Below are 13544 nucleotides of genomic sequence, written 5' to 3'. Positions count from 1 at the left end.
CCAGCACGGTGTTTTGCCCCCACCAGATGCCTCCAGTTATCTTAGTGAAGGTACATGCAGGAAGGTGATGATTGCTGTGAGTTATTGCAAAGGGAAGGAAGAAGTGTCTCATCTGGGAGGGCTGTGGGAATGGCAGGCACAGTCAGGTCTGGAGCCGGGTGGGTGGGGAGGGAAGCAAGTAGTGCCTGGAGCTGGAGAGAAGGGGTGAATGCCAAAGGCTGGTCTGTGGTTTATGGTAGTGGATGATGAGCACTGTTTTGATCAAGTGGGAGTTAAAAAAACTTTTCTCATTTTTAAGGTGCTTTGCAAAGTTTCTCATTAGTTGTTTTTTTTTCTTTATCTTTCTTTTTTTTTTTTTTAGGATAACAGTGAACCTTTTTCTGCAGTGGAGTCAGTGCCACGTGGTCTCACTGTGGGCATTCAGACACAGAAACATGCCTAAACCTTCCTCTCCACAAAAGGTTTACTAGAATTAGGTAACTGTTAGGCCCCTTTTTCTTACTTCTCTAGCCCTGGACATACTGCATTAATTATTTCTAGGGGTGTACTTGGAGGCTGCTTAATAGCTTTGTTCACTAAACATGTAACAGTTTGTTCTGTAAAAAAGAAGGCAACAACTAATGAATAATTACTTCTGATTTTTCTGAGAGTGTAGAAATTATTTTTTTTGGTAGATCTAGGAGTTTTCTGTGGTCAATTTTATTTACTGTTGACACTGGCTCATGACATATGTTTCCCCTAGAAAATAATCATAAAACTGCTCAAAAATGAGTGAACTGATAAGGAAGGAGATCCAATCAAAACAAAAAATAAAAGAAAAAAAAAAAGGAGAGAGAACAGGCAAACTTCAAACTCTTTAAGCTTGATATTTCAAAACAGCAAGCAACTTCTGAAGTACAGGTCAGCTGGTACCGTTCTTATTGCTGTTACCATAGCAGAAACACAGAAATGTGATTAAATAAATAAAGCTAATCAGAAGCAAAAAAACAAGTTTGCAGTAAAAACAGCTCAAGTTAACCTATTCTCAGAGGACTTTGAAAGAAAACATACTTCTAAAGATGTGCTCTGACAGATTTTAGGCACAGCTGCAAGAAAAAAAAGGTATCCTTTCCCTCTCTTTAGAAGGATTAAATCTGTCCTGGAAATTAACCAAAGTGGACAAATGGGCCATCATATAGAAACAACATATTGAAGGCCAGAATGAGAAAAAATATGAGAAAGAAGAAAAATGTCCTGGAAAAAGGCTACTGGATCTTTTTAAGGAACTTTAATGACAGAGTAAGCAACCCAGGCACATTAATTCTATCTTTACTTGTCTCTTGTGATATGGAAAGTATCCTAAAAGGAATTAAAAAAAAATAAAAGTTCTAGCAGACAAAACCAGATAACAATTCCCCTGGTCTGAGTCTATAAATCTGTAAAATATGTATGTTTATATCAGTCTATAGATGTTAGACTGTTCCACAGGAGGTAATGTAACATTTTCCAAGTTATAAAGGTCATGGAAATGTCTGATCTCTGTAGCTGGATGTGTAACCTGTCTCTTCTTCTTTAAGGCAGGTCTTCTGATCCCTCTACAAATGTTAACGAATACCTAAAAAAGGAAGAAAAAACAAGTCTTAATCTCCTGTATGTAGTATAGGGCAACAACTGAGAGTACCGAGGCTCGATGTTTAGAACTAAAGGAGTTTACCTCTGAACTGGAATGAAATAAAAGGATGGCGTTGTAAAGACCAGAAAGCGTTACTATGATCAACATTTTGAAATTAAGCTGTGGATCTGGGAGGCAGTTTTAAAGTCTGTTCCCATGGCTGAGCAAAATTCCTGCAGCATGGGTGTCATGCTGTAGAGCTGGAGCACATTTGCTGGGACTGTGGATAGCCAGAAGTCTTGCTGTTCTGTGAGATGACTGTTTTTTCTCAGCTTGACAAATGACATGCAGCACTGACAGAATACTTCTCCTTTGCTGGCCATCACCCCTACGGACACTGGCCAGAACAGCAGCAGCAGGAACATACCCTCCAACTCTGATTTAATCACATGAAGCCCAGGAGACTAGTGAATAGAGCTGTTAACTCTCTGTTTGGTTTGCTTTTCCCATCTGTGTTTTATTAAACTGAGAGCAGGATTTTTTCACTTTTTTAAAATCAGGAGCTGTTGGTGTCCAAGATGATGGTTGATGTTAAGGTATACGTACACAGTTTAACCTGGCTGAGGGCCAAAGAGGCCTATGATTTCCAGCCTAGACAATTTATTTGCAAAAGGACACAAAATCCCTCTGCTCTCAGACGTTTCTGAAAGGATGAGCACAATACATAAAGAACACAGTAAAACAGTAGGCTCTCCAGGATGAGCCAGGCTCTCCAGGCATACAGGCAAACTCTTCAATTTTACTTGACTCCTGACAGCCCCTACATAGTCACAACTACCAACGATTTTCTGATTTCCAGCCCAGGAATCTTAAATAGATTTGAGATACCAGCTCAGTGTATAAATATTTCTTCTAAAAGCCAAGAATCCTGAATGGCTCAGCTGGGGAATTGCACTTTATGGGAACTGAAATTATGTGCCAGGCTCTCCACTGTAAGGTGGGATAGCTGAAGCACAGACACTTGCATGCCTAATGAGCTACTGCGAGAATAACACTTGCTTCTAAAGGAGAAGGAACCAAAAGATGGGGTTTTGAATTGCCTAGAAAAGAGAAACTTTTCCTCAAAGAATAGGGTTAACTCAAGATAGGAAGATCAGATGTGCATTTTTCAGAACTGTAAAGAGGTTTCTTTTAAATACATAAGTTTTAAGCAATAACAGATAAAGCTTCAATGCAAACACCTTCCAACATTCTTGACACTTTTCCAAAACTTCTGGCCATTTTCTTCTTAACAGCAAGCTCCTTTCCAAAATGGACCACTCTCCCCCTCATTTCTTAATCATCACTCATCTCATCAAAACTAACATGGTGACATCTACCTTCTCTATCGCCTTGCTACTATCCCTGCAGGTACGCTGTGGATCATCAGGTCTGCTAGATTTGTTGTCATCTACAAAACCTCTGCATTCTGGTCTTTCCAGGTAAATGACTTCATAACATCATATGAATATTATATTGACTGTGGCACCTACACAGAGCATCATCATATTACAATGATTCTTGTAATACTAAGGCTCATGGTATCCCCATATGGCAATAAAAAGTATTCTGAATGCAAGACAAAATTGTTATTACAATAGAGGTTAGAAAAGAAACTGAATCTCTCAAAGCTTATTTGAAGCCCACCACTGGTTTGCTTAAAACAGTATTTCTATCACTCACATACCCATCTTCCCCAGAAACTGCAGCCTCTGGTTCCATGTGTGATGGTTCCTGTTCTGAATTGACTTTCAACATTAACAAAAAAAGCAATGACTTTTGTTACTGTTTCATTCAAGAAGAATGGTCTTTTTTCCATGCTCTTTCACATTTTTATCATCTGTGAAATGACAGTAGGAGCTGTGCATGAGCCAGTACAAATTAAGCCAGTATTCATGTGCTTTCTCTTTTATAGCTTTTAAGAATACTGGCAGAAAATAATGGAATCTGCAAGTTTCAGTTTTCTTGGTTTCTGATGAAAAAAGAATTTGAATTGTATGCAGTGTTAACTCGAAGTGAGTATCCTTCAGACCCAATGCTGTTTATGCATTTTATTCAATACATTAAAAGCAGACTGTATGATTCCTGTAGCAGGCAGCAGACCCTAGGAGAGAAACCTAATCCCTGAGCACTGTGTTAAAAGCTGCATAACTTACGTTTTTGAATGAAAAACCTATGTGTCTGGAGTGTTCTGCACTGAACTAAATTCTCCACTGTGTTAGCTATGCTTAAAGCTACAGTTCCCTCAAAGCCCCATTTCCCTTTTGGGGAATACGGGTACAAGGCAGCCTATTATAGCAATATTACAAGAAACTTGGTTTAGGCATGAGAACGGTGTCAGGGTGACCCATCCCATTGAGAAAGTTATCTCTCGTCATACATAGTGGCACACCTTGTTGATGCTTAAGGACTTTCTGTGGTGAGAACATAGGGCTTCTCAGGTTTCTGAGGTGAGCTGAGTCACTGTTTGATGTAGGTGCCTTATATTCCTCCAGAGGGGTAGGCACCAAAGTTGTTTCTTGGGTATTTTTTTTTTTTAAATTCTTAAGTTTTTGTTTGGTTCTGCTTAGAGACCCCAAAAAGTCCCTGGTCTTGATGGCCTCAGGATCACCAGTAGGTGCTAGCATTGCTTAAATGCAAAGTTCCTCTTCCTCTGTCAGTATGAGGACAGAAAATGGTCCAACTCCAGTTACTCAGTACAGGGATTTTGATCATACACAGAAAAATAACACTGTTTATCCAAGAATGCTATATAAGTACTGTTATGCAAAAATGGCTTCTGTTTCCTCAAAGCTATTTACAGAAGATTATTTAGAAGTCATAGAAACTGCAAAGAAGGCCACATGCTAAAGGCTGTTTCATTGGATATTTAGACAAATTCTAAAGTTGACCAAGTAAAAAAAATACATAAGTATCTGTAAAAATTATATTACAGAAGAGAAACCTCATTATCATCCCATCCAACTGCTTAAATTTAAAATACTTAGTCCAAGGTTAGTGAAAATGAATCCCTCTGAAGCATCAAATTACTTGCTAAAACAACTGTCAAATTGCCATTTGTATAACCATTAAAATATCAGGATAGACTCATTATGCCTTTTCATGCAGTGTACTTTATTTATAAGTCTTTTGCTAATTGTGGTATGAATTCAGTCAGCTGTGTTCATCATGAACTGACATTTTCAGATGTCACTGCCTGTAGATGTAATAATCCCAAGTTAGTTCCTTCTTCAGGTTTTCAACAATGAATACACTAGATCTAGGGTTGGCTTTTATTCCGTTTTGTACCAAATATTCTTTGCAACTACAGATGTTTAATTAAAGGCTGTTAGACAATTTAAACTTCTCAGAAGAATACAAATAAAAGCTGTTAATGAAGTAAATATCTGTTTAATTTACAAACATCAGTAGCATTACTGATATCAGTCCAAATATGACAAAGCACACTGCATTACACATGTACATCTAACTTTTTTGTAAAAAAAATAATAAAATAAAATTGAAAAACATCTGTATTTTTACAGGGTACCCTGGGTTTTACTGAAAGAAGAACACAACCAACTACTGATTACCAATTCTACATTATAATTTAGCAGCAACATGTTAACATGGGGAACATTAGGGCAGTAAAGTAGTTTTATTATTTGGGGAAAGTCACAGTTCTTGATAGCATAGCCTTTTTTTCTTTTTTTATAAAAAAGGTAAAGAGCTCCATGGGAATATTAATTTATAAAGATCTACCTTCTAATGTCATTTTCTACACACCATCTTATTTTCTGTAATTACTGTATATAGGGAAAATTAACTTCTCTACAATTGCCACCTAGTGTAAAGACATTTTCTGTCATACATTACAGGTTCTTGGAAGGTGTCCTGAATATCTGCTGTATGTGAAAACTGCAGATTGTCATCACTTTCAGATTCAGGGACACCAAGTGGTCAGATTCTACGGAAAAGAAACAGGGAAGGGAAGGAAAAAACAGACCGAAAACGTTTACCCCAAGATGACATGCTACGTTAGTTCTATTGCAAAAAATCCTGATTTTTAAGTCCTTTAAAAAAAAAAAAATTACAAAAATACTGGGACAAATATAAATTAATATATATTAAAGCATTGAAAAACAGTAAAAGGGATGGCCTAAAAGAGTTAAGTACAATGTACTTTGATACAATAAATATTCCTCAATGAAACCGAATACTGTATAGAGTTGTTTAGAACTCATAGAAACAGAAATCCATATTATTACTAATTTATCCACAATAATCTATTTTTATCATCCCCAAAACATTTATATTACAAAAAATTAATACTGGAAAAGGGCAGATAAACACTTTTTTATGCTTCTTTTGCTAACATGCTGACATAAAAGTATACATCATCAGGAGATTTTAGGATTATAGTATATTCTCATATCTCCCATTTCCCATCCATTAAATGGGACCCCATCTTCTCAAGATGCTTATTAATTCCAACAGATAAAATGTATTTCATACAATTGTTATTTCTGTATAATCTGATTCTTTTAACTCATAATACTTCCTCATCCATAGGTAAGTGATTGCTATGGTTTGTCAAGACAAAATATACTGATACGAAAGTGAAAAAACAAGCCTCATGTTCTGGTCAATATTTCACCTCTGAGCTGTTAAGTTGAAAGTCACATGTGTATAGTGTCAGTGTATCTTCAGCATGTTATAAAGAAGAATCCATGTTAAAAGCAGTTAAAGTTTCCCATCTCTGTTGCAATGTTACCAGGTCTGTTTTTTTTTTTTTCTTCAAAGCTCCTCCTGGTTATGAGAAGTCTCAGTTCAAGCACTTGAATCTTTTTTCAAATGAAGAAAAAGTCTTTATTCTTATAATAAAAATAAGTCTGTTCTGTATTTTACAATATATTTCAAATATTTCCACTATGAAGCATTAATTAGTCCGACACAGTCAATAAGTACACAACATTTTCAAAAGACAAGTGTGACAGGGACACTTAGGAGGGACAATTTGTACAGCCACACTTCACCACTTTTTCAACCTCGTCCACAAATGATGACCCGTCAGTGCATTCAAAAGAGTATTTCCGTCTCTTGCTCCTTAGTGGTCCACAGCACTGCCCGGTTGAACATCCTCCTTTACATTCTAGTCTCGATACCTTCTTGGTCGTCTGGCACGCAGCATACCCTTGCTGCTTTTGGTAGTAATCTCGGATTCGTTCCCCTCGACAAGAGATTTCTGTAGAAAACAATGTTTAAAATAAGAGATACACTTTTGAGACACAGGTCAAAGAATGGTTGACATTGCTAAGGAAGATGCTGTGTTTCTAATTGCAGTTGGATGGATATTTTGAAGTTTGACTCAGACTGTATATTGGAAACTAGTGATTCTACCAAACATAATTTGATTAATGCTGAGTTTTATTTCCTATACCTCCTATTTTCAGTGAAGTTTATATTATGTATGTGTAAACCATAAATGCAAAGCTATTACAATGACAAGAAAATTGGAAGCTTAAATCTTTCCTCTTTTATAAAAATACACATCTTCTGTTCCTGCATTGCTTGCAGCTGGTTCTATTTACCATAGGGAAATGTTTCAGAGAGCATGCAATTTAATTTATTAGACCTGGAGTTTAATATTATTCAAACTGTTATTTAATACAAGTTACATTCCACTAACTTCATAAATTACTGGGGTATAAAACCAGCTAAAAATGAGACATCTGTTAAAGGTTCCACAACCATATTCTTCTGTTCTATTCACATCTATGTACAATACAAAATAAATGCCATCTGGGGTAAGGGAAAGGGAGGGAGAGGGAGAGCTTTGATAGACAAAGGAAAAAGAAAAAGGTAGGGGGAAAAGTCATCCTGTTTTCATCCATCTCACCTGCATAATTCGCTGTGATAAATCAGTTGAAGCTGAGAGGTCAAAAGTAGAGTTTGTGATAAAACTAGGAGCAGAATCATTGGATTTGGCTTCTCAGTTGCAGAAGGCAGAGAATAAATACAGAAAGATACAGCAGGTAAAAGGTAGTAGTTAAATATAGTAAAAATGTGTTTCTGAATAAAGGCAAAAAAAAGAAATGTTTTCACAGCAAAACATTTGATGAAAAAAATCCTCAAAATGTAAACAAACTCATGGGAAAAGTTTGATTTTTCTCTCACGGAGATAAATTCTTATGGTAAAAAAAAAAGCAACAAATGTGTGTATTGTGGGGAAAAAAAGTTGTATTGTGGGGAAAAAAAAGTTGGTAATGTTTTTGGCTGCTCATGTTTTAATAAAAAAACCTTTTCTAAAATCAAAACAACAACATGATGTTTAATATTTTTTTACCTTTATCACAGCTATCCCCCGTGTATCCGCTGCTGCATTCGCAATATGGTTTCCCAAGTCCTGAAAGCCTGCATTTGCCATGTTTACACCTGATGGATTGGCAGGGGTTAAACAGCATTTCCTCTTCATCGCAGAGGACTCCCCCATGTCCCTGCAGGCATTTACAACTGTATGAAAACGCATTGATCGGCAAGCAGGTACCATGCACACATCTACAGGGGAAACAAGCCCAAGAGAATAAAAATAAATTATTCATCAATTATTCAGGCTAAGCAACATTAACTACAAATACTTTGGACTGTACTCAGAAGAAATTGCTTTTGTTTGTAATGGACTTTTTTCAGTGAGATGCAGTGGAGTGGTTTATAATTGGTATGCAGGTTTACACACAACAAGCTGCAGTGCAGAACTCTATCTCACCAGAAAACAGCCACTGTAGATGTGTTATGGAAGACTTTTAAAGGCCACAGTTATTAAAACCAACATTTCCTGTCTACCTAAATTTTCAGCATGCTTTTGAGCAGAACACAGCAAAATCAAGCCCAAATGTAATCCACTAGAATTAAGTAGAGAAAAAGGATACTCACCTGAAATTCTGCTTCTTGTATTATTTAAAAAAAACATATTGTCACTCACGAAGTATGGAGCTCCCAGCACAGAGACAGGTCAGGCATTTCCTAACTGAAACTTTTCTGACTCAAACAATGGCAGTTTCAAAGCTGAACACATGCTCCCCCTTCAAATACGTTAGTCTGCATTGCCAATGGCCAGCAGTGTAGTCATACAGTGTATGAGGCAGGTCTTCACTGAAAGCCAACAGCCCTCATCCAGTACTCATACAGAAACTCACACTAGATGAGGTTGCATAGTATCAAGTCTCACCCAAGTGATTAAACTAGCTACTTTCTCAGTTGAGCTTTGGTAAACATTTGCGGCAGGCTCAAATCTCGTTGTTAGACAAAAAAGGCTGTGAGTTAAGCTGCATCTGCTAAGTTCTGATGTACAGTATGGGAACACGTAGCTGGTCTTACTTCTCTTGAGAGAGAGGTGGTGTTTCCCAAAAGGAGAATGTTTAATTACCTGTTCCTAGGCTGAAGATTAGGGGAAATCATCTTCTGAAAACATCACCAATGACTTGGAATAAAATCACTTCCCTTTGTTCATTTGGTGGCACAGGGTCAATAACTTTCTTCCTAGAAATAATGTTATTTTCTTTAACTGTTGTCTTGATACACAAGTTTTCTATCTACATACTGTTTCCTAGGGAGACCACAGTGAAGATTCCTCTGTAGGGAGGAATGCAATCCTGACGTTCAAGGTCACAGTCACCCTCCCTAAAGTTTCTTCTCTCATAATGTTTTTCCTCTCTGTATTGCAAGATCCTCGAGCCCACAACCTCCTTAGTAGGTTGTGGCAGCCAGCTAAGTAAATATATAAATAAATAAATGAAAAGTTTTGTATAATAAAAAAATCCCCTTTTGATCTAAAACAAAATCCTTTGTTTCAATTTGAAGATGGCAAAAATTAATATAAAATTGCTTTTCATAGTAAAAGAAGAGTTCTGTTAAGAACAACATTTCATTTTGAAATTTTTTAGATAACAGTATTTCTGGACACTTTATCCTTTGTAATCTACTCCTTCAGTACAGTAAGAAATTTGGTAAAATTGAAAAGAATGCACAACACTAACTCTGACAAACTTGCATTAACTATTTAAAACTGCTGCAGTTTATAAGAATCAACAAGTTCCACTCATCAATGAAATCTACATTACAATTCTCCATCTGTACCCTTAATTCTGTGCAAGTGCTTTAGCATGGTGTAACTAGGAGGAAAAAGTACGGGAAGTCAGTCTCATCACAGGATATTCAAATGCAAGGCACAACACACAGCCTCCATTCACATATCCAGTTTGGGATTAAAAACTGCAAATATAAAACTTAACTAATAGCTTAAGCACCTCCAACTTCCCTATATGCAAGAGTCCCTACTTTTGAAGCAACTGTGTTCCTGAAAAAATTCCAAATTTTTCCTGTGGTTGAAGTCTGATATTCCAAGACTGGTAGATTAAGCAACTCAAAACTGAAGGCTTAGACAGTATCAAAAGGCAGATAGCTTGTGTTTAGTTTTCACTGTGTTTAGCATTTGATCTGTTCACCATTTACAAAACAATCACTTTTAGGACATCTGATCTAGGAAGTTACTCAGGTAACACTGACATGTCATATTCTACATAGGCTGTTTTAGATACCAAAGCAATGTGTCAGGATCTTTGGTGAAGTTCTGCTTGACTTAGAAGATGATTAAATCTTAGCTAACTCTGATACTTTTGCTTCCACTTATTCTTTGAAGCCCTAAATTTCATCTTCAGACTGTACTGAAAGGAACATCAAGCTAAGTACAAACTCTCAGGCACAGTTTCCATCTTATCTAATTTTAGCTACCTATGTCAGGCACTCAAGTTAGATGTATAATTGCCATACCCTCACAGTCATGGAGAGAAACGAGCTTACCCAGAAGGTGATTAGACCACTTGAGGTCTTAATTTACTTTTTAGAAATGTGTTCATTCCTTTACTGACTATAGAGCAAACTTTATTCGCTCTGTTCCTAAGTCAAGCACCTAGATTTAGGTAAAATAAATCTAAGCCTTAAGCCTTTTCATGGTGTGCAGGGATCTCTAAAAGATCCCCTACATTTTTGAAACAGAGATCACAGTGACAAGTCTGTTTCTCAGATAAAGTGGAACATTATATTGTATTAGATGGACAAAATGCATCTATTCAATAGACAGGATTTAGAGATGAATCAAGAAACACAGAATCAATATCCCCAGGAACTAAAGACCAACAAAACCCTCATTCCCTCCACATTAACAATTTTGGTTTGGCTTTCTCTCCTAAAAGCTCACAGCACTGTATAGAGCTGAAACAAAACCCATACTTTCAAGAGCTAGCAAAATACTAATGTTGTGCTCACTTAATTCTATCCTTGATACTGATACTTGCCAAGTTTTGTAATTTACTGCAAAAAGCACTCAGTTTGGGTGCTGATGTGTATAGTTATAAGAAACTATACAGAATCTAATTTTTCAAGGACTGTTCAAAGAAATTATTTGGGTTTTCTTATTATAAACTTGATAGTTACAGTTCCATGTTATTTTTGACTCCTAAAGTATAAAATGGATGTGATAGACATCGTATTTGTATTTTTTAACCTGCTGTGACTTCTTTTCTTTATCTCTTCGGTTATGTGAAAGAGGACAGGGTAAGAAAAAGACCCATAAACAATGAACTGCTATAATTATATGCCTCAAAAATTCACTGCTGTGGCTTTGGGAAGAGTTCAAAACTTAATAGTACTGAAAGAGTCCATAACGAATGTAAACAATGCTAACTGCATTGTAAAGCACGCTAACTGGTGTATGAAGCTTTAAAGGGTTAGACTCTCCACATACACTATGTGAAAAGATCACTTAAATATCATTTTATGTGGGAGCTGAAAATCATCTCATTAGAATCTCTCAGCAAACTCGGGCCACTGGTCCTCAAAAGTCAAAAGTTACATCTTGTTGCCCATGACCAATAAATCCTGAACAACTTTGAACTTCTGAAGTTTCTGATTTTCTTGTGCTGGGAGACCATGAGCCAAAAAATTGAATCTGTCTCTAAAGTAAATTTAAAAGATGAATATGCATAGATGTCAATACTCTCATATACACATATATACATATCTTTTGCTCTCTCTCTACACATATATATATACACGACCCTTTCTAAAAGCCTACATAAAATATCCAACCTAAAATGTTCTAGAGTCAAATCAACAAAAAGAATTAGCACACACAGACTTAAACAGAAGTTTACCATAAAGGTAGAAATCTGTTTTCCTGCTAAAACCTGGGGTACTGTGAAAATATAAAAATATTAGATATATCTGTTGTATCAAGTTTTTGAAACACATCAGAGAATAATAATAATTGTATTTCCTCATTCTATACAATTATAAATGCAAATAGATTTTTTTTTCCATTTGCAACTTCTTCTAAATGATTTTTGCACCATGTGTCATACCAACACTTGCATCAGTGTAACTTATTACAGAAGTAGCCCATATAGAAGTATGTAAGAGCATATCCCAGGCTTTAGGCAGAACTTCAGTGAGATGTGCGTATCTGCTCCCCTAAACTGGGGACTTCTCCTCATTAACTTTACAGAAAGAATATACTACAACCTGGGCGCTGTTTTCACTTTTACATGACCAGGATATTTTGTTTCATGCTGAAAAAAGTGTGAACTTTTATGAAAAAATACACATAACAGGAGACTTATATGCATATTATGCTACTGCTCTGTCTTGAGGAAGGACATACTTATTTCCAAGACATGGGTCATTAGTTTGTTGATCACAGAGGGGTCCAGTCCATCCTCCTTCACACTCACAGGAAAAGCCTGACTGGCTGGTAGCATGGCACGTTCCATGCACACAAACTTTCTTATGACAAGGCTCGCAACCTGGCAGAATTCCCACTTGCAGTGGCACATTTCTGAAGTCCTGGAGTTCGCTGTTGATATACAGATTACGGATGCAACCATGGAAGCTGGTGCCATTCTGTCCTGGAGACTGGCGTAAAGCTGCTATGTTATTTTTCACAGGCATGCCTAGGAAATTAATAATAACAAATAATCAATGTAATCTTTGCTACAATTTTCTGTACTATTTTCTCTATTTTTAAAACATTTTTTAAAGAAATATTTCTTCCTAATTAATTATCTAGTATTTGGAAATCGTCCTGATTGTCAAGCATGCATGTAAACCAGCTGCAGACCCGTAAGTCCCTAGGTCCAACTGAAGAGCTGTATTTAGGACTTCATATAGGAAGCTCACAAGGGTGAAAAGGTTCAGATACATGCCTGTTTTTGACCTAGTGCAATTAAGTTCAGGATAGTACATAGTTTCTGAATCTTGGCAAAACAAAAGTTGTTGAAGTTTAGCAGTTGATTGATACATGATTTTTTTGTAAGCTGCTAAGATACTCAAATCCAGAAGAATTTAGTCGGACCAGCTCATCAATTTGGAGCTGGCATACACATTTCAAATGTGAAATATTGCTAGTGAAAATTCTTGGAAAGAAAAGCTCAGCAGGAGGAGGTTCCACTACTTTCAAAAACATTTTTGTTCAGCATGTCTCAAAACCAGCTTAATAAAAAAGCCACTCATACTTTGCCATTACAGTTTTAAACAAAGATAGTCAATAATAACAATAACTCAACATCAAAATACTTATGTGTAGATATTTCTAGATAGTGCAAATGCCCCGGATGTTGACCATTTTCAGAATAATTCCTCTGTTGTAGCCTATAATTGTTACAGGTGTAATTGGAGCAGGAGGTATATGCAATGCAGTTATCCTGTTGTGATCAGTTAATCATTAAAGACTAATTCAGAAGGGACGTTACTATTAAACATTGTTTCCTTGTAAAAATGAAGTTTCTTCTATTCCTACTCCCTACTTTTTTTTCTTTTTTTTTTTTCAAACTTACTACCATAGTGGCCTATATTAGTTAGTGCTTAAGATATTGCATTCAAA

At 36.4% G+C, this 13544-nt stretch overlaps 1 protein-coding gene across 1 annotated transcript in view; it reads right to left on the bottom strand.

The window, feature by feature from the left end:
- Positions 1-4836: 4836 nt before the first annotated feature.
- The window catches only part of SLIT2 (slit guidance ligand 2), a 285421-nt gene continuing 276713 nt past the window's right edge, over positions 4837-13544 (bottom strand). Inside the window, 3 exon segments of the mRNA XM_068404267.1 lie at positions 4837-6854; positions 7956-8167; positions 12327-12615. Coding sequence (XP_068260368.1) covers positions 6613-6854; positions 7956-8167; positions 12327-12615 — 743 coding nt within the window. The 3' untranslated portion in view covers positions 4837-6612.

Source organism: Nyctibius grandis, chromosome 6, assembly GCF_013368605.1.
Source record: "Nyctibius grandis isolate bNycGra1 chromosome 6, bNycGra1.pri, whole genome shotgun sequence".
In the NCBI taxonomy this organism is placed as follows: Eukaryota; Metazoa; Chordata; class Aves; order Nyctibiiformes; family Nyctibiidae; genus Nyctibius; species Nyctibius grandis.
Note: the sequence above shows the minus strand (reverse complement) of the source record. Positions and strands in the feature narration are given on the sequence as shown.